Here is a 27,037-nt window from a genome sequence, read left to right as displayed (position 1 = left end):
TTAAATCGTCACATAAAATTAAAATACCTACTACTTTTTCACTGGAATTCTGTTATTTCTAAATTTCCTACAGAGTTAACATGTACCTCCAGTCTTATCCCATTAGTGGGGTGCACCTGTAAAACCATGTGAAATGACTTTTTCTAGAAAAAAAATCCTTTATAATAAAGCAGTGCATCTATCAATTTTTAAAAATTATATGCTGTACATGACTATATAATAAATATCTGACAGTTTCTGGGACGAATAGTATAGCTCCAGCAGGCTTTTGAGTCTCAGGTACCTGATCTTAACCCCACTTTCCCCTACTTATGCAAAAATATAATTAACATAAATTGATCATCATTTTTTAAAATATGCAGCAAATACGGAACAATAATTATTATGAAGAATCCTGAGTACGATTTTAAAATATACAGATACATGTTTATTTTGGAGTAATTATAATTTAAACATTCATAACCTAAAGCATCGTGAGTCATTTTTACAAAATATGAGGAGAAAGTACTTATTGAGTCAAGCAATAATAATCATGATATACAGTGTCTATTTCACTCTGAGAGTCAGAAATGAATAAAAATAGAATTTCAAGAATAACTCACAACAGTGTCAGGGAAACGAAAGAAAAGTTGGCAATTCTGATTTATTCATTAAAAAAAGCATAGTAAGTGCTGAAAACGTTTGCCACGCATGTCGTTGCACGTTTCACACTATAAGAAGGACACATGTTCTTGAAGATTCCTGGTGTTGTGTTAATTTTGTCTATCACAACAACTATCACTATGAATTCCTTAGAGGAGCACACAGGCATCTTATACACTAAAGATTTCATGTGCCTCTAGAAGAAAAAGTCCAGGGGTATAAGGTCTGGTGAGCAAAAAAGCCAAACAATAGGTTCGCAATGACTTTGCTCTTTTCTGCCTTTCAAAGTGGAATGCGACAAAGGGGATGATTTTGCGATAAATATTGCTCGCCTCAATAGGTACTATCATCCCTCTCATTTTGTAAAAACAATTTAGATTCATCTTATGTACCACTACGAAATATAATTGTTGCCATGCATATGAAAATTACTTTTTAATAACTGTTCTTTATTTATTTGCTAGAAATTATGTTCATTTAAATGTGCATTTCTTTTTTTTTTTTTAGTAATTTCCAAATCAGGAAGAAAAGTATTATATTTGTTCAAAAACTTAGAGATTAATTTTCTTATTAGAAAACTTGACATTCTACCGCCTCCTCTCCAATTATAAGAATGCTTCTATTCTTGGAAAATAAGATAATTTTAGGTTACGTTAACTGGATAAATTAAAAGTTTTCATGATAGATATTGTAAATCATTTTTCAGTTGATATTAATGTAATTGAACACATCTCACGTCTTCCTGATGTTTTTAAGCATTCTAATTTGATTTTTCCAAGTACAATACCGAGGAAATTAAGATGCTCATTATCTAAACTCTAACTAATAATACAGCAAAAAAACAAACATGATAAAAGGAAAGAAAATTAACCATATGGTAAAAAGCAAAAAGAAACTGTTTTTGTACTTACACGTTTTAATACTGAGTTGTTTTATTAAGAACATTTTTCACCGCTTCAGAAATAACATGTTTTCAGAGAGTTTTCATTAATATAACAATATAAAATACTGTGGACAAAGAGCTGAATGGATGAAAGGTTAAAGTGATATTAAAAGAATTTGAACAAATTAACTTTAAAGTTAATACTTTGAAAATTGCATCTTCCATTTCTCTGGTGCCTGCAAGCTTACAATAAGTGACATCTATGTATCCCTAAGTTTATTTGCTTAAGAGAGTTTGTACAACTCTTAGAGTTTTAATTTGTTGCCAAAAGACAGCATTTAAAGATTACTTATGAATTAATTGTTGTCAAATGCACTTGGAATCTTGCATTACATTGAAATAACTCTAAGATTGTTACTTAATGCCTTCATTTACTGAGATCTCCAAAATTTAATAATTTAGAAAAATGAATTATTTTTGCCTAGTTAAAATGTTATAAAGTTATTAATGCATAGTTTCCCAGCAAAATGTTCATTCTATAAGAAATATCACTTAAAACCTTTACAGTTAACTTCGAATAACAAATTCTTTACTTAGTTACATATTTCATGATAAAATACAATGTAAAAAAATTACAGTTGACACATTAATTTTGAATTCTATACAAGATATGCCGTAAATCATTGTAGACTGATTTTTAAAATAAATAAGTGTATTTTAAATTACAAACAATAACACATTTGGGGTGCCATCAAAATTTAAATTTATAAAACTCTTCATATAGTATGCCTGTATTTAGTTTTAAAATTCTCTTCACTAATTTTAAAAATATCTCTCATTTTTCAAAAATAGAGGATCTTATAAATAAGTTGTTTATATCACAGTCTTATATATCTTAATACACATGCGAAAAGATCATTTTTTATTATAATTTTTATAAAATATACAATGAAATTATCAACACAATATGAGCACTACCATATAAACACATTAGATAATATATTGGTTGAAATTGGTCACTTTAAAATTATCTATGCTTGAAAGTTTATAAAATTTAATTAATTTTCCTTAAATCAAAAAAAGTACATCCAAAATATCATTATAAAGCAAGAATTTTTTTTCAGATTTTCTAACTCGATTGAAACTTTAAATCTTCCTTATGCCAACAATACAAATTAAATAGATTGTAAGCTTTATCTCTTTTAATCAGTATTAAATGATTTTAAGTAAAATTATTTTAGATCAAACATCCCAATTTAAGAAGAAAAAAATACTCTTTTAATATTATCTTAAAATTTAAATTTCAAATTTTGTTGTAATGGCTGACCTTGACCACTTTCCCATAGAGTCCATTCATAAATGCTACTTATAAATTTATAAGAATGGGAATCATTAAAAATATTCATTTTCTTTCTATGTTCATTTAATAATAAATTAGAATTAATCACTTCTACAATTCAATATAACAAATATATTTAAATACATAAAAAGAAAGTACGGAAAAATTATTTAATTCCTTCGAAAAATCTACAATCATTCTCAAATGATACTGAAACTAGCTAAATAAAATATTTTATACAGATTTTAAAGTACCTTTTCCTAAGTAAGTAAAATTAACCAAAATATAATCAATATACATAGTTCATGTATGGTAAAAGGGTTAATACTTTTTTGATATGGTGGTTAATTACTTGTTGACTAAATAATACCTACAAGTAATTTTTTCATTCTATTGTAATAAAAATATATATATAAATTTCTGTTGAGCATCATGATAAAATAAATAACAGGAAGTGTTATTTTTGGATCATGCTACATTTGAATCATGTGACCTCAGTATTTTTAAACTACTGGATCGAACTACGAGAAATATCACAAGCATTTATTTCAAATTAAAAATAAAATTTGCTTAAAAAATCAAAATTTTATTCATTTTATATTTACAAAAATAAAAGTAATTAAATTTATAATTCCAAATATTTCTTTAATAAAAGAATTTTTCAATCGATATTTAACTTTTTTATTTTTAAATATAGCATATTGAAATTTTTAAATAACTCAGTTTTAATTCAAATTCTTTTTTATTTTTTTTTAAATTTAATACATTTATCTCATAATTTCAAATTAATTTCAGTAAAAAATTTTCAACTTTTTTTTTTAAACTAAAACCACTTTAAACAACCTTCACATCTAACTATATGTGCTCTTAATATTTTTTTAATTTTTATCTTTCATAAAAAAAAATTTACAAATAGTACAATCAGCTTTCTAAAATCTTTGTGATTCCAATTTCACCATATTTAAACCAGTAGAAAAACAATATAAAGAAAAGTTGAAAAACAAGGCTTCAAACAATTATTCTCTAATAACCAACATGATTTTTAAAATATCTCTCTAATATGTTAGTAATGTCACGTTTAGATATCAATACAAAGCCATTTTAAGGTTCTTGAGTGACACTGACATTTTCTGAAGTTGTTGCTTCACTGAATGTGCTGGTGAACCTCCTTGGTTGTGATCCCCCACTGTCTTCAAACACTAAATAAAAAATATAAAAAATATTTCACTAGTACTTAAAAAATTTTATTTATTTAGTTGGATTCTACTCTAACAAGCTGAGACATGCATTTTCTTAAAACTCTTTAACATTTTTACGTTAAAAAGCTATATGAAAGTTTTTATTTCCCTTTTTTACATGCATTAATAACAATGCTTTTATAACTTTTACTTAACATCTACTTCAAATCTTTATTGAAATTTGACAGTAAATTTGAAAGTCAAGTTTTTTTTAAATTCCTTTTTACTTGATATTTGCATTTCCTTTCATTGTCTTATCATTCGGGAAAGTGAGGGAAAATATAAGTTTAAAGTAAGAAATGCATTACCAATAATAGTTAATATCTTTAATAACAACACTTTGTAGGCAATAATAGCTAGTACTTCTTAGTTTATAATATTGAATACTGGAAGAACGAAATCATCTGAATTTTTTCTAGAAACTCAGCTTCTCTTTTTTCAGCTTCTCTTCAAACCTATGATATTACCCATCTTTTCATTACTCTTCACCTTGAAATTATTTGGCGTCGGAGATATTTTGAACTCACTTTCTGAATTTGGCAAACTGTTCTTTTCTATCGTAATTATTAATGGAATAATTAATTACCTTATGGCGTCATCTCCTTCTCGTAATAACAGAAAGAATTAAAATTATAATGTGTGGTGTGATAAGCGAGCGTTTAGTGCTAACGGAACTCTGCTATGTTAAGGTAGAATAACAAATATATGTTTTCCTCTTTTAAAGAGTTAAAAATTAATGATTGTCGTAGTTTATTTACGTTGCACTAGAGCTGCATAATGGGCTATTGGCGACGGCCTGTGAAACATCCCTGAGGATGATCCTCAGACATGCCTTCGCAATTTTGGGGATACTCCCCTACTACTAATGTCGGACTACTAATGAGGGGATAACTCCCCTGCTTTAGTAGTCCGACAACCTGGTGTGTCCAGTCGAGAACTTTAGGGTGGAACAGTTTAATGAGGACCAATACTGCGCACCCTCTGTCTCTATGCAAACTGATCAAAGTGGTCACCCAACCGCTTACTGATAGCAGCCAGTGATGCTTGACTTCGGTGTTCTACTTGGAACTACTACTTTACAATCAGTCGACTGCGTGACTTTTTTTTCCTTTCTTTTGTTCAATGAAAAATAGATCTTTTTTTATACAGGAAAGTAATATTTATACAATTTAAATGTAGAAAACAGTTGACTTGTAATAAATAATAAATATAATAAACATATATTTAAAAACCATGAAAAAATCAATAGCAATAACTGCTAAAAAATCTATCATAGCGTTAAATAGTGAATACTCAAATTCATAATTCCCTCATCTTAATAATATTGCAAGGAATGCTTCAAGACTTTAAAAAACATCCACAGCAATAGCTGCTGAAAATCAATAAAAAAACCAATATATTCAGTGCCAATTGAACAGGTCAAAAACTAATTACTTAAAAGCCTGTTATTAATATCACATGCCATAATAAGATCATTTGAAAAAAATGTCGAGATTTTAAAAACCTCAAAATCAGTAGCAATAACTGAAAAAAATATATAGTATCAGTGTTATAGCGTCAAAAAGTTACTAATTAAATAGGGGATTTGAATTACATGTGCCATAATAATACTGTATGAAAAATAAAGGGATTTTAAAAAATTGCAACAATAACTGCCGATAAAACATTGCAAGACCGTCTGGTTTTGCAATGGTATAGGCATAAATCGAGCACATCTAAAAGTGAATACAACTTGTAAATTTTATGTTAGCAAAATTATCCAAAGTTGTATTAAAAAAAAATCACTATTGGGCGTGAACGAGAACTCCAGTTGAAAAAAAGGGGGTTGTTGGTAAGAAGCAACAAATATCTTGTTAACAGAACTTTGTAAAAATTGTGAAAGTTAAATTTTAGCTAAGTTGAACTCTGAGAAAATTTTGTCAAAATAAAAATTTTTGATTCAAGGAAGAATGCAAATCAAGTACCTTGATATTTGCGAAATTTCGCAAATTAGCAGAAAAATCACATGTCTGTTACATTCAAAGTACGGATGTAAACACAAAGGGCAAATAACCAGTATCTACACATTCTGTTATTCTTTATTTTGATTACATCGTAATTATAGAAAACATTCACTAATAACTTACAAAAAGTTCACCTCAAAGTAAATGACTTTGTTAATCAAACTTAAGATTCTGTAAACTTTGTAAAACTAGTTGTTTTTATTATTAACAAATTTATTATGTTATCAACAAAAATTATTAGTGTTTTTAAAATAAGAAACATAGTGTCTTTATGACAAACTTGCCATGAAAATCTAGCATTTCAAAATAACTTAACAAACAAGTAAAAGCACAATAAGAATACGCAAAGTATATTTAACTAAATGTAGCAAAACAGGTGCAAGATCAAGAAGACATAAAACCAAGATATTAACAATGCGTGGTGACAGAAAAGCGCATTGTGAAGGGAATGTATAGTAAAAACAGATTATTAACAACTCTACAAATTACAAAGATCCCTCTCTAAGTAATTCGAAGAGAACTTAAATATCTCGGGCATGTTTAGATGTACCTAATGTTACATTTTTATTTTAGACAGATTAATAATGGAAACATTCATATACTTTCCTTAATATGCACACAAAAAAGATATTATGGCATGGGAAAATTTTGAGAATTTTCAAGTTCTACATTCAATAAGATTTTAATGCTTTAAAAATTTTGTCATTTTATAATTTTTTTAAAAAAATACAAAAATATAGTCTAAATTTAAGCAAATAATTTTTAAAATTTCTTAAAAACATTATAAAGATTACATGTTAAATGATACATAAGAACTAGTTGGCTTACTTTTTTCCTTGAGTCCTTTTCCAAAGTAGTAAAAAGCAAAATAAACTGTGGAGCAAATCAATAGCAACCATATAACCAATGCAAAATATCCACATACAAAGGTGCTGTCATAAATAGCATCAACTTCTGATTCATTTGTTACAGTCTAAAATTAAAAACAATTACAAATAAATCAAAAAGCTACTATCATTCTAAAAAAAAAAAAGCTTTTAAAAAGTCAAACATAGCATATTTTGCTCTGTTATACTTATTATTATATAATGTAACAAAAGTGAAATATAGCATGCCATCCTGTCATAATGCAGGATGTTTCTAAAATTAGCGAATAAGTTCTTACACAGGTACTTAAAGGAGAATATGTTTTAACATAGGTTTACCTCTAAGCAGGGTTGGCAAAAAACCCAGTTTTTTTGGTTTAAACCAGGTTGATGTTTTAATAATTCACAATTTTATATCTTAGTGTTTAAATTGTTTTCTTACTTTCCTATATTTACTCATATGATTGTTTCAAAGTAAAGCTTTTTTACATCCAAATACACCACACTAAAATGTCATATTTGATAATGGAGAAATGAAGGGTAAAAAAATTTCACTTTAATCACTCACCAATCACTTGGTTTTATTATTCAAATAAGAATCAATCATATCTCTCTGACTACCTACATTGCAGCTTTATAATATTTTTTCAAATATAATATTTTAAATGTATTTTTAATTTTGAAAAAAGTTCATGATGTTTTTATTGATAATCCTAAACTGAAATTTCTTAAATAAAATTTTAAAAAACGAACTGGAGTTCTACAGAAGAAGACAAAACGTCCTAGAAAGGTTGTGGTATTTTTTTAGTTATATTTGTTATCTCAAGCTGCCTATTCAAATATGTATTGACTATATAGCAAGTATTACTATTATTTTTTTATTATCGAAATTTCTAAAGTTAGGATGATTGTCATCAGGGGTCTGTCAGACAGACCCCTGATGACATTACATTTCTTACATATAGCCCTGCATCCTTTCCTTTCATCATTTTTTATTTCATCAAAATATAACCAGATTAAATCTTTTCTTCTACCACCAGAGTTGGACATTTTTGTTCTTAAATATTAACATTAATCAATTCTACATCTACACAAAACAAAAGTAGGTATGCTGCGGAAATGAGTTGAGTTGTTTGGTTGAAAGTTGAAGTTATTTACAGCATCAAACAATTTGAAAAATATAATTATAAATAAATAAATAAAAATGCAATTTTAAATTATTCTTGGGACACTAACAAGCTCACAGGCAGTTGGAAGACTTATTTAAGAATCAATAACAATTTACAAGATAATCAATTATTAAATAATTGAACTATATAAATCTTCTTTCATTTCATTTTCAAACATTATACTTTCAGAATTAACAAATTTATTTAAAACATTACATATTTGACTGACAGTAACAGTCTCCTAACTGCCTGTGAGCTTGTTAGTGTCCCTTAGATGTAAACCTATGCTAAAACCTGTTTCTCCTTTAAATACCTGTGCAAGAAATTACTGCAAATGAAATTTTTACAACAATTTCCTTGAAAAAAAAATCTTTTTCTAATTTAGAAGTCTGAAGTGATTCTTTGTTTTAATAAAAAAAAAAATTCTTTTATAATTGTAATGTTATACAACTAGTCATCTTATGCATTGTTAGAAAGCGTATTTAAGACATACAATTTTTAAAAAATTGTATGATTTATAATGAATTTTATGAAAATTTTTACTAATTAAAGTTCCATGCCTTAAAGCCTTGTTATGATAATTGGTTTCAGTCAATTTCTCTGAAAACTCAGTTTGCAGTTAAAAGTCCTAATGAGCAAAGTGTTCAGAAATGTAGCAAATCAACCTTTAAGTTAAAAAAAAAAACAAAGAAATATTTCATTCTTGATAATAGATTTTAGAATGATTGCACAGAATAACATGTAATATATTTTGCATAAAATTGCTCAATGATTCTGATGTTACACAAGAATCATCATTCACAGTCAAATGAACATTCTTTAAAAATAAAAATGCCTGTGTTTATACAAAAATTCCATATACAAATAAAAAACAATTAAGATAATGTTATCAGTATATCTTATATGTACAGTATATTCTCAACATCTCGAAAACCTTGTTATGTCAAAAAAATATTTTTCCCCTAAGCATTATATATTCTCCTAAAGTTAAATTGAATTCCTATGTCAAAAAATTTCTTCTAAAACCTTGTTTTGTCATTTTTTTTCAAAATAGAAAATGTATTTTTTGGAAAAAAAAATCTTTTATTGTGCTTATTTGAACCAATTAATTAATAAAAAGTTTATTGTGAACCAATTATTTTCTATTAAGGCATGAATATTTTCGTCCTTACCCTTTAAAAATAAAATTATCATTTTTGTATTTGAACTTAAAGTCAACTATCATTACATATTTATTAGAAGTTATTCTTAGGTTTCATTACTCTACTTTTTAGAGTAATATTTTAGAATATATTTTCTACTTTTTAGAATATATTTAGTTCTGAGCTTATCTCAAAAACATTTTAGCATCCCTTCAACTTTGAGATGTCGAGAGTATACTGTATAATTAAATTCACTAAATTAATAGAAACTTCCAAGTTTTAATAATTAAAATAGTTAAACTTTCCGTTAAAAGGTTTTAGCATTAAAAGAACTAAAAAATAAACAAATTTAAATACTTACATAATAAAATTTGTAAACAATGTAACCAGGTTCAAAAAGAGCCAAGATATAAAATATAACCATCAAAGATCTGTTTTCATACCGCAACTAGAAAGAAAATAAAAGTTAAAAAGACTATTTCCAGACGATAATTTTTTTTTAAAAACTGGGTTTTTTAAAAGCCAAAGTCAAATTGACTACATGAATAGATACTAAAAAACACAGCTTTCCTGACTAAGTGTTTACTACATAGATAACTAACTAGTGTTTACTACATAAGATAGTTTAAAACTATTTTCGTTTAACAGAAGAAAATTTTCAAAGTAAAATTTTTAAGATTGCAAATATTTTGATTCCATGTAAACCACACATAACCATTAATATTTTCGTCAAATATAAGCATTTTTTATTTACATATAATTTTGATATACTGTTGATTCATATATAATTTAATAATATACTGCTGATTCATATGTAATTTAATAAAATATAATTTTTAACGACTTTGAATGCAGCATGGAAGCTAAACCTTAAGCAGTAATTTTTAATTAATGATAAATTTGTGTAGGGAAAAAGACATACTTTGAGTATTAGAATTTTAATCCCCGAGCTTAAGTTTCTGCATTTGATACTTATTTTCAGAGCCATATGGCGTGAATACGGGAAAATACAATTTTAAATATACAGCATTATTACTAAGCCTTAAGTACAATTATTTAATTAATGATGTGTCGATGTTTAAAAGAAATAAATAATTTAAAATATGGAGCATTGTTATGAAAATTTAGGCAGAATGTTTTAACTAGTTATACATGCGTTTAACTAATCAAAACATTCTGTCTAAATTCTTCTATTTAGTATGTGAAAAAAGGCAAGTTCAAAAAAGCAGCATTGATATTATGCCTTAAGCATTGTTTGTTAAATAATTCAAATGTCTCTACTAAATTTTTTAAAAAATCAATACTTCATAAAAGCATTTTAATTATTCAACCGATACCATCCAACCAATAAAAATACTTCCATGGAATTATTTAATACTTACACCTAACATACCAACAAAGAAGAAAAGGAATGTAACAGGCACTCCAGATCCAAGAATAACTTTCTGTTCTAAGTCCATATTAGCCACTCCTCTACCCATGACTAAAATCAACATACTGAGCTACAATAATGAAAAAATTATAATAAAAAATTATAATAATAAAAATGATAAATAAAAAAATTATAAATAATAAAAATGATAAAATAAAAAAATAATAAGAAAAATGAAAATAATTTCCCAATATAGAGAAACATAACCAAAATTTAATCATGTAAAATAAAAAATTTTATATAGTATGCAGAGTAAACAGATTTAGTACATAATTATATCATTAAGAAAACTTAAAATATTTCATAATGGCATATAAAACAACAATGTCTACTCTGAAAATGCACTAACGTTATTTTATAAAGACTATAAAAATACAAGATTTATAAAAGAATAATAAAATAAAAAAATTATGAATTGTATTTTCTTATAAAGTAATTTTTAGATAATTAGGTCAGCCACCAACTATCAGAAGTCAGTGTGTCCTTGAACATATGTATCCTGGATATATATATCCATGTATTTAGTAAGAGATGAAAAGAAAAAATAATGCAAATTAGGAGAGACAAAAATAGAGAACAATGAAATTAAAAAGTTATAATTTTTTTTTACTTGTTAAGCAATTTTTAGATAATTAGGATAGTCACCAATAATATAAAATTACTGGACAATTGAAAACAATTTACTAGTACCCATGTCATTAGTAAAAGATGAAAAAAATAAAGTAGATTAGCGCACATAAAAATAAAGCATAAAATAAATTTATCTCCACTAACCTGAAGTTGCAAATCAAATTTTAGCAATGAGCTACAAATGTAATATAATCTACACGAACTCTGCAAAGAAGAAATGGCACCAACAGTATTATATATCAAATTATTCGAACGGCAATATCGCAGGCATTGAAACACTCCAACGCCAATTAAAAATGGACTGCAAACACAGATGAATATCAAGCGAATCTGAAAAAGAAAAGAAAAAATTCATATAATTTTATAAAATAAAATTATTTACAAAATAATAATCATTTACAAAATAACAATCATTTAGAAAATAACAATCATTTACAAAATAAAAATCATTTACAAAATAAAAATCATTTACAAAATAACAATCATTTACAAAATAACAATCATTTACAAAATAACAATCATTTATAATTAATATAGAATGAAGTTAAGAACACCAAGAATGCCAATTTGTAGTTATGTTTTTCTAATATCGCTAAGAAGCTCTTTAGTTTTTAACTGAAATTTTACAATAAAAACTAAACAAAATCCATTGAATTTAAAGAAAATATATAGAAATTTTCATTGCTAAAATATAAAATTTAGGAACAAACAGAGCTGTTTGTTCCTAAAAAGCCAATTGCATTGTTGAACAAACTCTCGCTTCAAAACTCTATTATATATAAATTTAAGTATTAAATATTAAGCTCTAGTATTAAGCTCTTTTTGGGATATTTAAGTAAAAACAATTTACATTATGTTACATTATTAAAGTATAACCTAAAAGAGCCTGACTAAACTATAAAGAAAATTTTCTCTGAAGAATGCATTCCAAGCAGTGTAAAAATCAAGCTCCATAAAAATGCATTATTTTCTTAAAATAGGGGTGCACAGCCTGCGGCACGCGGGCCAAATGCGGCGCCTCGACTACTGAAGTGCGGCCCGCGAGAGCTTCCAAACACAATAAAAAAATTTTAAAAAAGGGCAATTTTTAACCGCACTTTTAAGTCATCACGTTTTGACACAATCAATTACAGTGAAACCTCGATTTTACGTCCCCCGAATTTACGTTTTTCCCGCATTTTACGTTTTTTTCATCAGGACCCAGTTTTTCCGTATACCTCTAATGTTAATTTTACCCGGATTGTAAGTTTTTAATTTACGGAATTTCCCGCATTTTACGTTTTTTGTAGAAAGAAAAAAAATAAAAAAACGTTTTAATAAGTAATATTTAAGGTTAGAAGCGTTACACAAAAGTGCATTTCCCACTGTTTTGAAGAAAGCGGAATCGTAGCTTCTAATGAACCGTTAGCAGATGCAGGATTAGCTAGACTAGACCCGGAGAATGACAATGAAACAGTTAGCTATGACTTCGACGAGTACATCCGAGAAAACTTAGCAACATGCGAAGCTGAGAGAACCACTGCTCCATCCGTGGACGATGTTATGGACTTTTCATCCGCCGATGAAGATGAACAAGAAGGAACAGAAGCACAGCCCGTTCCTTCTTTCAACACAGCATTGAGAAGTTTGCTAATAGTGAAAGACTATTTTCTATCATACAAAGACCAGGAAAAAAATTTGCAAAAGATTTCAGTCCTGGAAGATGAGGCATTTACTTTGAACTCAATGTCTAAAAAACAATCTTTTATTACGCACTATTTTGCACCTAAATTACATGATTCTTAACAAAAATTGTAAAAGTGATCTTGAACTGGTATGTTTTTTTCTTTAAATACTAATATTCTTTTCGTAAAATATAGATTTTAATAGTACCTTTTGAAAGAGTCATCTTTACTACCTTTAGTTTGTTTTATTTTCCCATTATTATTATATGATTTTTTGCTATCTAAGTATTTCCCGTATTTTACGTTTTCCCGGATTTTACGTTTTTTTTACCCAGTCCCCTGAGAAACGTAAAATCGGGGTTTCACTGTATAACAGATTCTTTAGTAAATGTACGTTTAACGCACTTTCTTTAAGCCGATTTTATCGTAAATATAAATGATTTTTTTAAAGTTATTTCCGCTTTTCTACGTGATTTCGAAAATCCCGAATTTTTATTACGACGCGAGTTTCAGATCGCCCATTTAAATAATCACTTTTTTGTGCACTTTATTTGTGACGATTTCATCTTAAATCTAAGTGATTTTTTATCTTTTTTTTTTTTTGCAATTCTTTCTTTTTTTCAACAATTTTTTTCGGCAGTTATAGCTATGCGTTCCCACGCATCATAAAAAATTCCAATTATTCTATTACGACATGCAAATTTTAAATCGTGCATTTGACACGCTTTATTCGTGCTGAGTTCAGCATAAATATAAGTAATTTTTTCACCCAATTATTTCTATACTTTTTCCACATGATTTTGACGATCCCGTTACTTAACTACGATGTTATTACGACACGTGTTTGTTAAACGCGCAATTAAATAATCACTTTTTGATACGGTATTTCGGTGCAGTTTTATCGTAAATCCTAGTTATTTTTCCTTCGTTTTTTTTTTTTCCGCAACGAATATGATTTGGTCGAATGTGGTAATGAATTGTGATTTGGTCAAAAACCAAATATTCGTTGAAAAAAAAGAAGAAGAAAAATCGACTGAAAGCCGTACACTTGGGGCCAAATAGCAAAATCTTTTAGCAGCATAGCAACACTGAAACTGAAATTTCAATGCTCAGAATAATATTTCCTGGAAAAACGTATTCATAAATTAACTCTAAAAAATAAGGCCAATCAAGAACGTTTCTGAAAATGTCGAAAAGAGAAACAGAGAACATAAAAATCAATCTTAATTTTTGAAAGAAAATTTTAAAGCTGAACATCTCAGTTTTCCAATTACCAGAAAAAGCCAAGAAAAAAGATTTAAGTCAACAGAAATGCTATTAAAAATTACTGCGTTATAATAAAAAACGTCTAAAAAAAGTTTTTTTTATTTAAAAAAAAGTTAGAAAAAACGTTCTTAATTTTTTTAATGAAAATCTTATGCTGAAAATCGCAATTTAAATTTTTCTTATTGCTATAATTTTAGAAGAAAAAAAATTGCTATAAAATAAATTTTATTAGCAACTTTATTTTTTAAAAAAATGATGAGTCATAATAAAAATGCCTAAAAAGGAAAAACAGAAAAAACAAATTTTTCTTAGTTCCAAAAACAAAACTTTAATACTGAAAATCACACTTTTCTATGTTACTGGTTATTTATATTACAGTATAGGGAAAGAGTGATAATAAATTAATAGTATGAGACGTTCTGTTGAAATGCTGGGTTATAATAAAAACAGCAAAAAATGGAAAAAAATCCTTCTCAATTCTCAAAGTATCGAAAAAATGACAAAATTGACTTGTCTGATTATAATTTTTAAAAAAAAGTAATATCTATAAAAATTCAAAAATAAAAAGAACTTAGAAAAATACATTTCTAAAAAATATTCTGCCGAATATTTGAGTGATCATTCAACCAACTGAATTTTTCACAGAAGGGCCAAATACTCATTACATCCCTAATTTAAATGCAATGTTATTGCAACTTGAGAAATTCATAAAATGGCGTAAAACGTGAATTTTCAAACTGCTCACTGTTTGTAGTTAAGATTTCAATTTTTTGTTGCTTAAGTGATCTTTTTCGATAAAAAAAAAGGAAAATTTTTACGATATAAAAAAATCTAATAATTAATCAAATGAAATAATAAAGTACATTACAAAATAAGCATTGAATTATATTTTCCTATACTATCACAGTTTTGTTTTTATTTTAGGCTTTTGTTAAAAGCCTATAAATTTTCTACAATTAAAATATTTAATTTGAATTTATATTACTTAATTATGACTAAATTTTTTCCTACTTTCATTCTGTGGGCATTGCAGTTTTTTTTTTTTATTTATTAGAATTTACGAGGCGTATCCAGAAAGTAAGTTTCCCTATTTTTTTTAAAAAAAGAACTCATACTTTCAGGAACATATTTTTTGCCAATAAGTTCAGCAATGTTTCAGCTACTTTTCAACATAGCAACATAAAATTGAGACACTTGTCGTATCATGGGTTCAACTTTTGTATCCCTCTGTAGTAGAACTCTGCCGTCTGTGAATGGAACCACGTTGTGAAACAGTAAGCGCTAACCGTTACTGTGAAACACTGCGGAAATTGCGACGTACCATTCAAAACAAGAGGCGTGGAATGCTTACTGCAGGTGTTGTGCTTCTCCATGACAATGCTCTTTCACATACAGTTCGACGCACTGCAGCTGTTTTGACGAAATTTGGCTTGGAGTTGTTTGATCATCCACTCTACAGCCCTGATCTTGCTCCCAGCGATTTTCATGTTTTCTTGCACCTTAAGAAATTCCTGTCCTCCGGTGAGCGTTTTGGCAACGACGAAGAGTTGTCACACACTGGTTCCATTTACAGACGGCAGAGTTCTACGACAGAGGGACACAAAAGTTGATCCCACGATACGACAAGTGTTTCAATTCTGGTGGTGGCTATGTTGAAAAATAGCTGAAACATTGCTGTACTTGTTGCCAATAAATATGTTCCTGAAAGTATGAGTTCTTTTTTTTAAAAAAAAAATAGGGAAACTTACCTTCTGGATGCGCCTCGTAATTCTAAAATGAATTTTCGTATTGCATGATATGATAAAAAAAAACATTTCTTTTCTTCAATGTTTATTTATTTTGATAAATCTATTGTTCATATGATAAAAATAGCAATTTTTTTTGTAAAAAAAAAAGTTAAAGTTTTTTTATTTTTGAATGAATTCTAAAAATGGAACACCTTTAATTTTTTACAAATATATTACAAAGTTTATTGATAAAAAAATAGAACGCTAATGTTTAAATAAACATTACTACATTTGTCATTAGCATGTCTCAATACATGTGCGGCCCTTCGTTAGCCAACCTGCTGTGCAAGTGGCCCTTCACTCAAAAAGGTTGTGCTCCCCTATCTTAAAAATTGCATTTTTATACAGCCTGATTATAAAATTATTTTATACAATATAAAGCTAAAATATAAAACCAAAAGAGAAAATAAGAAAGTAAAAAAAAAAAAGAAAAATTAGTTAAAGCAAAATTAAAACATTAAAAATAAAAATAGATTATACATATATTTGATTAAATCAAATATAAAGAAGCTGCAGCATAAAGTTAAGTATTTTTAAAGTTCAATAGAATACTTACAAGTTTTATAGTGTCTCTTTCATGGCTCACATAGTTTGCTATGCAATATGACAAAACAATGACATTGCTAACTACAAAAACCATCAACTCGTCCCATCTTTCAGTAAATATAGAATGAATGACATAGTGATAGCAAAACACTAGGATAAAAAATATACTTTATTTGAAACAATACAATATGTAAAAACTGTTTATGTAATTAATACTCATTTTAGTTTTAGATCTATATGTTAGGAATAATATCAGTTGCAATTGCTTAACAAAATTATTATACTCTCAGGATAAACTATTTAGAAAAAAAAATTTCAAAAAGCAAGCATTCAATCAAAATTCAATAACTTTAGAAACGTATTGAACTAATTAATGTCACAATCTTCATTGACTCATTAGTCATTCATGACTGATTAGTTTTTTACACAGGATTCTAAACATCACTAAGGATGCACTATATTTTTAAAAGTAAGGATTTTGGCTTATGCTTTCAATGGATGTTATGATGGTGATCGTTTTAAATTAATTTATGGATTTGCACAGGTGGCATTATTGACTTCTTTTTTTTATGACTGTTACAGGTACATCTTAATTTGGATGTAATAAAATGATAATTGTCTCAGAGAAGTAAATAAAATCGCATAAAAAAATTGATTTATTAATTATTGAAAATGGCCATAATTAAAAAATATAAAAATAATAAAGAAAAGAAATCCCTTATAGAGATCAACAAGATATCGAGAATTTTATTTAGCATTTCTTACTCAACTGTTAAGACTAGGATGCCCAAAAGGGCAACCCCAATGGCCGAAACAGGAAGTTAGGAGCATGGGAAGAGATCCAAGATTGGTGATTTATCGAAAGATAACATCACAAAAAATAAAGCCAACCCTCCATAATCAATATTAGGTTTGAAAATACTTTGGCAATCTGGAATCGCCAACAAGACTGTGAGAATTAGTATAAACATGTAACTGAAACATATTTGTGGTAAGAAATAAAGAACATTACATTGATCGATAAGAAAAGAATAAATAATTTATATTCGCTTCTTTTAAAATGTAATAAAAATTGATTTAATTTAATTACAATTTGATTAAGAATGATTAAAAAAATAAGTTTAAGAAATTAAAGAAATTTCAAAAGCTAGGAAACATGTAATGCCTATTGTGGCATCACAATGGATATATTGCCTTGAAAAAGGAAAATAGTTATAAAACTTAAGTTTTCAAGAATGATATCAATTCATAAACAATAATACAGTTAATTTTTTAATAATAATCAAATTGGAGTAAGATTTAAATTGATTTAACCCAATTTCAACTAAATGTTATTCTGTATCTGTCTAAAAAATTATTTTTTAACATTTTTGCATGCTTTTACCTTTGTTTTTTATTTTTGCATTTAAATTTTAACACATTTAATTTTAAAATACTGAGTTTTATTTCAGTGTAGGAATTCGGACATTTTTATTTCAAACTTATTATTACTAATAAATGAATTAAATTAAAAGAATTAATATTTTTAATGTATATAAAGTACAAAAAAAAAACTAGTTGGCAGTTAAAAAATTTTAATAATAGTACTTAAATTAAACATTCAGTAACAGTTATCATAAAGAGTAGAGAACAAATAAAGATAATATATTAAGAATACATACATACAATAATTGAAAAAGCTGTACGAAAGTACAAATTTCTGAAAAATTCAAGGAATATTTCCACTATATCAAAGAAACTAATTTTCATATCCTGATTGGAACTATGCAAAAATTGCCAATAAAAATGATAAATTGTGTTAAATAAAGTAATCAGATGTTTATGGTAAATTATAACTATAGCTCAGAAGAAGCCAAATAATAGCACTTGGAACAATTACAAGTGGTGCTTTCAGTCAATTCTGATATCAAGGACAGCTTCTGATGTAATTTTGACACACTTCTGTGCCATAATATCAACAACAACAACAAAAAAATTTTAGAGAGTAATTTCTCTCTTCTAAGAATTTTTGAGGAGTGAAATTTAAAATACAGGAATGAAAACAGAGAGTGCATTTCTAAGAAATAAACTATACAATATTATTGCTCGAATATTTAATCAAAAAATATTATTCTGACACTTTATAATTATTTTTCAATATTAACAGGTTGATTTAGACAAAGATTTCTAAAAAACATTAAAAAAATTTCATAAAGTACATAAAATTTAAATTTATACACACTTTTTTTTTCTACAATTTTATAGCATGTTTGACATTCATGTTGGAATGATTCTTCACTAGACAATCTGGAAAGGTCACCCTAATGCTCATCCCCGAGAAAAGCTCTTTTTTTTTCGGAAAATATTTTGAGTTGGAAAACCTTGTTTACTTGTAGCTGTACCGTCTAGCAATCATGAGATCAGTCCTTGACTCAAGACTTTTTGATGGCAGTTGTGTTAGTATTGGACTGGTCAATTTATTTTAGGTGAAGATAATACTATGGTTTGGGGCCTCGTTGAGCTGAAACCTAGTTTTCTTTTGGCAGATGGTTTTAGCTAATACTGCCATCCAGTCTACTTCCCAAAATGAGCGAGTCTTTCAAAAACACTGATAGCTCGCCTTGCAATTGCCAGACAGTAGTTACTGGCAATGACAGAATAATAGTAATTAATATGCTGTATTCAGGATACATGAAAAAAATTCATTATCACCCTCTCTGTATTTACTGATCAGCTAAATTTTCAAAGGAATTATCATTCTTTAACAGTATGGAAAAAAAAAAAAAAAGACAATTTTAGCAGAATTTACGAGGAGTATTTTCACTCCTATTTGAATTTTTGAGGAGCGAAACACACATTCGAGGCATATTGACAAGCTCTGCATGCGTGTAAAGGGATTGAAAAAATACAGGTACCTAAAAAATTACAACTGGTAATATTTCATAAACATTTCATCTGAATTTTTTTCAATCCTAAAAATCCAAAATATATTTGGTGGAAAAAAAAATTTTTTTTAAACCAGAACATTTTTAAATCACACTAAGTTCAGCTTTTCAATATGTTTACAAAGAAAGCATATCTGATTAGGACAACGAAATCAAATCATGAAACACCCATGAAAACAATTAAACAACTAAGTGAAGTTTCAGTCATCATGAATTTATCTCATTCCATAGTTAAAAAATGTATGCATGGTATGAAAAAAAGGAGAGTCACACTTGTGAAAGGAGTGTTAGTATAAAAACATACATATAAAAATCACATTTGATCTAGGCATCTTTTTTTTATTATTTATTGAAATCTATCTTTGACTCAAACGAAACATTATGTATAAATAAAAATTTTGGTTAAGAAAAAAAAAAGAGTAAAATACAAAATAACCTGTACAAAATAGTCATGCAAAACAAAGCAACCAATAGTAACAATATTACTAATCTAAACTACTACAATATTACTAATATTACTGACTATTTTAGTTTTATGACATTCAAAGTTACATTTAAATAAAATAAAAAAAATTTTTTGATCAGTAATCTTCAAATTAATGATGGATCCTTTCTGTCAATAGCAATTTTTAAGCTAAAATAAAATTGATTAACATAAAAGCGCATCAGTAAGAAATTATAAATGATAAATTTATACCTATGGTCAGTAGTAAAAGAAGAGCAAATGTAAAATCACTCTGATCAGTTTTTTCAACCGTCAGTCTTTGGATAGTTATCCCAAGTGAAGCAGTAAGAGCTATTATAGCAATTGCCAGATACACCCATTCCAAAATGGAGAAAGTATTGAAAGCTCGAATCTGTAATTTCAATAAAATAAAAATATTAGTATATTTTGTAAAGCTTAATATTAAAAAACAAAAAAAACTATGTTCTACTTAAAGGAAGTTTAAAAAAAAATTTCTAACTTTATTAAATACACTTTTGAAATTTAATAAGAGAAGATGTGGGTGTTTAATTAAATCAAGTTGAAAATAAAAATGCATCATAAATTTGAAAAATATTAAATAGGTTGAATAAATTAAATATTTACACATATATAATTCATGCTAATATTCAAATAATAATAATATTCTAAAATTAATACATTAAAATTTATTCATAAAATAGAACAATTGATACTTAATGTGTTGATGTTCAAAGATAACTAATAGAACATGTAAAAAAATTAAGTGAAAGATTTCGTCTCAACCCTTTGACTACGAATTTTAAAACATGATTTTTTGGCCCCGTTTATTATTCAAAAGGACAAAATAGGTCACAAATAAGGCAAATTTAGTATTTGTGATTTTTCTGACAAGCGGTTATCAATTTAGAGCAGTGTTTCTTAACCTTTTTGGTATAATGGACCCCTTTTAAAAAATTTTAAGAAGTCACGGACCACCCCCTGAGAAAAAAATTATTGCAAAAAACATCAATTGTTAGAAAACATTTAATTTTATTATTTTAATAGTAGGGTAAACTAACCAGTAAAGGAACATTTAAGCTTCGCTTGCCTTTTAAGAAATCATATTAATTTCAATATCCGTAATTTTACTTAAATGACAGTGTCAACATATTTGTTACTAATTGCAAATTATGTAAAAAAAATTGTAGAAAACTTACATAATATTGTTTTAAAGTTTTGGAGGTTCAAATAACAAGTAGTAAGAAGACCAAGTGAAGGAACAGCTCTTACCAGTGAATGAACACCCAGTGAAGGAACACTTAATTTTAGGTATTTTTTAATGCTCTTTTTGAATTTATAAGCCATACAAATATTTAAAAGCAAGCCTATTCTTGAAATTTTAACATATAAATACTTGGAAAATGTTAACTATTTTTTGTAATCATGAATTGAAAATTAAAGTGTCAACATATTAACACATATTGTTCATTCACTGGGAAATCTATGCCCAGTAAAGGAACATGCCTGTTCCTTCACTGATTAAAAGTTGTTTTTCGTATTTTTAGCATACTTTTGATGCGGAACATCACTAAAGGTACAAGGAAATTAAAGTTTATCTTTTATTTTCATTAACTTAGAAAAAAAACCAGTAAAGGAACACTTGTTCCTTCAGTGGTTTTTCATCGTTTGGTGATCCAGTGAATAAACACCCCTTATCTCAGTACTTTATTATGCTACGATGCTTAAAAAAAATAAAACGTAACTTCAATAACTATATTTTGAATTCTCTTTTTCACAATGAGAAAAATAAAACTATTACATGCAATTAATTCCACTTCAAACATATAAATACAAACACTCACCTTATAATTTTTTCAAAGAAACAAGGTGTTGCAGAGATAATAACAAATTCAAACATTTTTCCAGAGAAGTCTATTTGACTAGGTAATCCAAAACATTGCTAGATGACTTTCTATTGTTTGGCAGTAAGATATTGTTACCAATTAATCTAAAGAAAAACTTTCAAATTCTTATTTTATATCAATATATATGAAATGTTTCCTCACTGGGTAGTGTTTCTGCACTGGTTGGTTTATCCTATACAAAAAATTTTAAAATTTAAATTTTTAATGTGAAGGTTGCTGCTGCTTTTCCTTAATTAATAAATTGGATTGGGGGATGGTATTCGAGAAAGCAATGAGCATATCATGTTCAACATTCAATCGACTTCGATATTTTGATTTTATTGTCACAAATGTGGAAAATCCTGCTTCGCAAAGATTCACTGTAGCAAATGGAATTATAACTGCCATAGCTCGCTTTACAAGCAATGGGCAGGCTTCAAAACATTTTAAAAACTAGGCGTAGTCAGCGGACCCCCAAAATATGACTCATGGACCCCTTAGGAGCAGTGGCGTAGCGAGGGGGGAGCAAGGGGGGGCATCATGCCCCGGGCGCTACACACAAAGGGGCGCCTAATGGTCAGCAAAACAAAAAAAATTGTTGGATGATTTTTATTTTTATTATAATTTATTTCTGGAAAATATATTTTAAATTTAGTGCCGGTGAAATATAATAAATGTTAATTCGTAAATAAAAAGGAACACTAATCAAACTGTAATAATATATTCATAATAGAAATGACACGTCTTTTCTAATGTCAGGGCTGACTCGACCTGTGTCTGTCAGCACTTCCTTATGGCATCTACGCTGTGTGGTTACATATATTATCTCCAAATATTTGCAGTGTACTAAGTACAAACATCAGTGTACAAAGTGTTTGTACAGTGTACAAAGTACAAACATTCTTTCTTTCAGAACACTATTTATTTTTGTTTCTATAAACGCAATGTAGCTCACGCTTGTTATTTTAAAACGATAACAATAGCACTCTAATGTACTTATATGTACAGTCACGGAAAAAAGTATCCCGAAAATAACAACTAAAAGATTGTCTATTTTTTAATATAGATACTTCTCAGACACACAACAAATACAGTGTTTTGCTGTTTCTAGGAAAGGGCACAAACGCCGTATTTGTTCTGTACCTGAGAATTATCTGTTTCAAAAAATAAATGATTCTTTATTTGTTACTTTCCGGATACTTTTTTCCGTGACTGTACATATCCGTTTGCGACAGGTTGACACTTGCGACAGGTTGTGGAATTCCGCTACAAGTTAGGTAAATACCCGAAATATTAACGTTTAAGTTATTTTGTGCTTGTATTTTTCAGTTTTGCGTCATTGTCATCGCGCTCTGCTTAGAATAAAAATGAAATGTTATTAAATGTTATAAGTTTAATGTTAGCATAAATTTTAGTGTATATTTCACTGTGTTGCTACCTTTCAAGTTCAAGGCATTCTTGGTTAGTAATAAAACGAATAAGATTACTTACTACATCTACTCGACGATTCTATTATTCAGTGAATAAGGTATGAAAAAATTTGAAATGATCAACTTTGATGATATTATTGATAAATTTGCTTCATCAAAAGCGGAAAATTTATACATATAGTAATTAGTTTTATTAATGTATTATAATCATAAAAAAAAAAGTATAAAAAAAAAAAAGTATCCCGGAAAAAAGTATCCCGAAAATAACAACTAAAAGATTGTCTATTTTTTAATATAGATACTTCTCAGACACACAACAAATACAGTGTTTTGCTGTTTCTAGGAAAGGACACAAACGCCGTATTTGTTCTGTACCTGAGAATTATCTGTTTCAAAAAATAAATGATTCTTTATTTGTTACTTTCCGGATACTTTTTTCCGTGACTGTACATATCCGTTTGCGACAGGTTGACACTTGCGACAGGTTGTGGAATTCCGCTACAAGTTAGGTAAATACCCGAAATATTAACGTTTAAGTTATTTTGTGCTTGTATTTTTCAGTTTTGCGTCATTGTCATCGCGCTCTGCTTAGAATAAAAATGAAATGTTATTAAATGTTAGCATAAATTTTAGTGTATATTTCACTGTGTTGCTACCTTTCAAGTTCAAGGCATTCTTGGTTAGTAATAAAACGAATAAGATTACTTACTACATCTACTCGACGATTCTATTATTCAGTGAATAAGGTATGAAAAAATTTGAAATGATCAACTTTGATGATATTATTGATAAATTTGCTTCATCAAAAGCGGAAAATTTATACATATAGTAATTAGTTTTATTAATGTATTATAATCATATTATTAAATATATGTATCTCCTTAGAGATAATAAATATTTACTTTTTTATTGTTTTAAAACTGTGTGTTTTTAAAATATTTCTTTATAAATATGTAAAATAAATAATAGGTATCTTTTGAACTAATTCTAGATGATCATATACATTTCAAAATCTAGTCTTGTTTTCTCAACTACATTTTTTGTCTCAAATTTAATGTCTAGCTTGAGCCTATGACTTTATTTATTTATTACTTTGCGAGTATATTTTACTTATAATATTAGATGATTTTCGAATGGGGGGGGGGCGCTAAAAAGGTATTGTGCCCCGGGCGCGAGTTAAGCTCGCTACGGCACTGCTTAGGGGTCCATGAACCACAGGTTAAGAAACCCTGATTTAGAGGCTGGACATACATGTCCCGGTCGTACTTAATGGTGGGATACATATGTCCATTAGTAATTCTTAAACATTTGTTGGGACAAATGAGTCCCGTTAGTAGTCAAAGGGTTAAAGATTTCATTACACACACAAAATTATATTATGCATGTGATCTCAATCGAACTAATCTTAACTTAAATTATGTATCTTCGCTCAGAGAATTAATTTGTTTATTAATCAAGTAACAATGAAAATAAAACAAACTTTACAAATTATATTTTAAACTCTAAGTTAACTGTTGTTGTTGTTGTTAATTTACATCGCACTAGAGCTGCACAATGGGCTATTGGCGACGGTCTGGGAAACACCCCGGAGGATGATCCGAAGACATGCCATCACAATTTTGATCCTCTGCGGAGGGGATGGCACCCCCGCTTCGGTAGCCCGACAACCTGCGCGCGAAGTCGAGCACTTTACGGTAGCACTGTTTAATGAGGACCAATACCGCACACCCTCAGTACCTACGCAGACTGATCCAAGTGGACACCCACCCGCACACTGATGCTTGACTTCGGTGATCTGCTGGGAACCGTGTCTTAACAATCAGTCCACTACAGGACAAACTCTAAGTTAAACAGGGACACAAAGGATATTTCCTTGTTGTCTGTTCATGCCAACAACTATTAAAATACTAAAGGGATTTTTCTGCATTTACAAAATTTTTTTAAAAAAATATGAGTAAATCTTTGCCTTTCGTGATTGAGTTATACCTTTCAAGTCTGTCCTTTCAATGATTTTATTCATCATGCTCAACTTGTGCTGGCACATTGAAATTACTAAAATAATTCTTTCTCGTCCACATCTTTACATCATAATTCATCTTGTCTACATCAACTAAGATTTCTTATTTGTTCATGAATTTTATTGTAACTGTGATATATTTTTGTTTCAGGTACCTGGCAACTTCGATGTACAATTAGTTTGTTTATGTTCTACGTGGTTTCGTGTCATGGTTGTGAAGTAAGAAATATATAGTGAAAGTATCGAAATCTTTGCGAAAGAATATAGAATGTGTCACCTAAGAGAATCGATACTTGATGGGCTTCACTAACTCGAAATAGAATGGAAAGAACAGTTGCTAATGTAAAAAATGCCACATTTCAACAACCAATAAGGATCGAGGTTCACACAGTTGCAGGTATACCATTGCTTAATTAAAAAAATTCTCATTTTATTAATCTTATTTTTCTTCTTTACTGAAATATTCTCAAGAATATACAGCATGGAAGCCACCCTCTGAGAACACTGTTTTACACATGATTTATTAAGGTTGTCAAAAAGTTCAACTTCAAATAAAATTGAAGAAAATAAATATTAAAATAGGTTTTCCTGAGAGGTACCTATTTTGTGAAAATTTAGATATAATTTGTGAAAATTTTAGCATAATTTGTGAAAATTAAACATTATATTAAAAAATCAACACGAAAATATGGATTTTTAGTTTCTTAAGAAAAACAAAAATAAAATTTCAAGAAAAAGTTTTTTGTAAAACTACCGCTTTTCTTAAAGTTGAATTTGTGAAGGTATAATAATTATAACTGTATAAATAATTAAAAGCATAAAATTCTTTATCAAAAAATTGCTTTATTAATGTTGTATAATTAATAATACGATGATTAATATTCATCAATAAAAATATTATAGAAGTAAGTAGAAATTTCACAATTTTACTAATAATTTCACTAAAACTAGTTTTAACAAAACTTATTACAGAGAAACGAAACAAATGTCCAATACATCTAGTTTAATAAGATTTTCAAAACATTCAATGTTTAATTTTGACAAATGGATCATATTATTTGAAAGTCTAAATAATGAAATGTATTAAATTGATTGCACTGAAATCATAAAAAATGCTTTCGTCATTCTGGTCATACTTAATCACTAAACAAATAGAAGTCAAAGCGATAACAATACTTACTTTTCCAAAATATGTTTGTTGAACTCTAGGTGGTATAGGTTTAATATTAAAGCGACTCAAAGAAATAGGACTCTCTGGTTCATTATTAGATGTGTTAGCCGGCGTTTCCATTTCCATAAAAGTGTATGATGTATATTGCCCTTAATCATGAAAGAATTATCACCAACTATCAGTAGAATTCAGTATAGGAAACAAAATTCCTACATTATTGACAACAATATTATTTTAGAAACGTCTAAAGAGAATAAATTACAATTTGATACTGTAACTAAAAAGGAATCATCGGTAAAAAGTTCTAAGATAAAAACTTAATTTTATTTCGTAAGCACCTTTCTGAACAACATACAGCCCACTACTTTCACTTTCAAAACATGTGATCATGATGAATAGGTTGAGTTCGTAATATCACCTAAACGCGCCTGCCCAAGGTATAGACTACTACCAACAAATCAACTGATAAAATTATTTAGTAACAGAATAAAAAGTTCGGAAAGGGAAAATTAAATAATAAAACATTTCAAACCACTGAT

The 27,037-nt window shown here is 27.9% G+C and overlaps 1 protein-coding gene across 1 annotated transcript; it reads right to left on the bottom strand.

The window, feature by feature from the left end:
- Positions 1–3,602: 3,602 nt before the first annotated feature.
- On the bottom strand, positions 3,603–26,912 carry LOC107439652 (uncharacterized). The gene is made up of 8 exons (XM_016052322.5): positions 26,508–26,912; positions 20,229–20,388; positions 16,618–16,757; positions 11,489–11,674; positions 10,665–10,784; positions 9,644–9,730; positions 6,934–7,078; positions 3,603–4,063 (listed from the first exon to the last, which is right to left on the bottom strand). Exons 1-8 carry the CDS (start codon positions 26,622–26,624, stop codon positions 3,966–3,968), a joined length of 1,053 nt encoding a protein of 350 aa, XP_015907808.1. The 5' UTR covers positions 26,625–26,912; the 3' UTR covers positions 3,603–3,965.
- Between the last annotated feature and the right edge of the window lie 125 nt (positions 26,913–27,037).

Source organism: Parasteatoda tepidariorum, chromosome 1 (assembly GCF_982258835.1).
Source record: "Parasteatoda tepidariorum strain Cologne lab strain chromosome 1, Ptep-v5.0, whole genome shotgun sequence".
Classification (NCBI taxonomy): Eukaryota; Metazoa; Arthropoda; class Arachnida; order Araneae; family Theridiidae; genus Parasteatoda; species Parasteatoda tepidariorum.
This window is presented reverse-complemented; position numbering and strand designations above follow the sequence as displayed.

What these genes read in the sequence shown, in the direction of transcription:
- LOC107439652 (XM_016052322.5), bottom strand. Translation starts at nt 26,624, where the DNA reads ATGGAAATGGAAACGCCGGCTAACACATCTAATAATGAACCAGAGAGT. An exon ending in AAAGAGACACTATAAAACTT is followed by an intron (nt 11,675 to 16,617) that starts GTAAGTATTCTA and finishes TTTCTTTTTCAG; the next exon opens with ATTCGCTTGATATTCATCTG. An exon ending in AATTTGATTTGCAACTTCAG is followed by an intron (nt 10,785 to 11,488) that starts GTTAGTGGAGAT and finishes TCATTATTGTAG; the next exon opens with CTCAGTATGTTGATTTTAGT.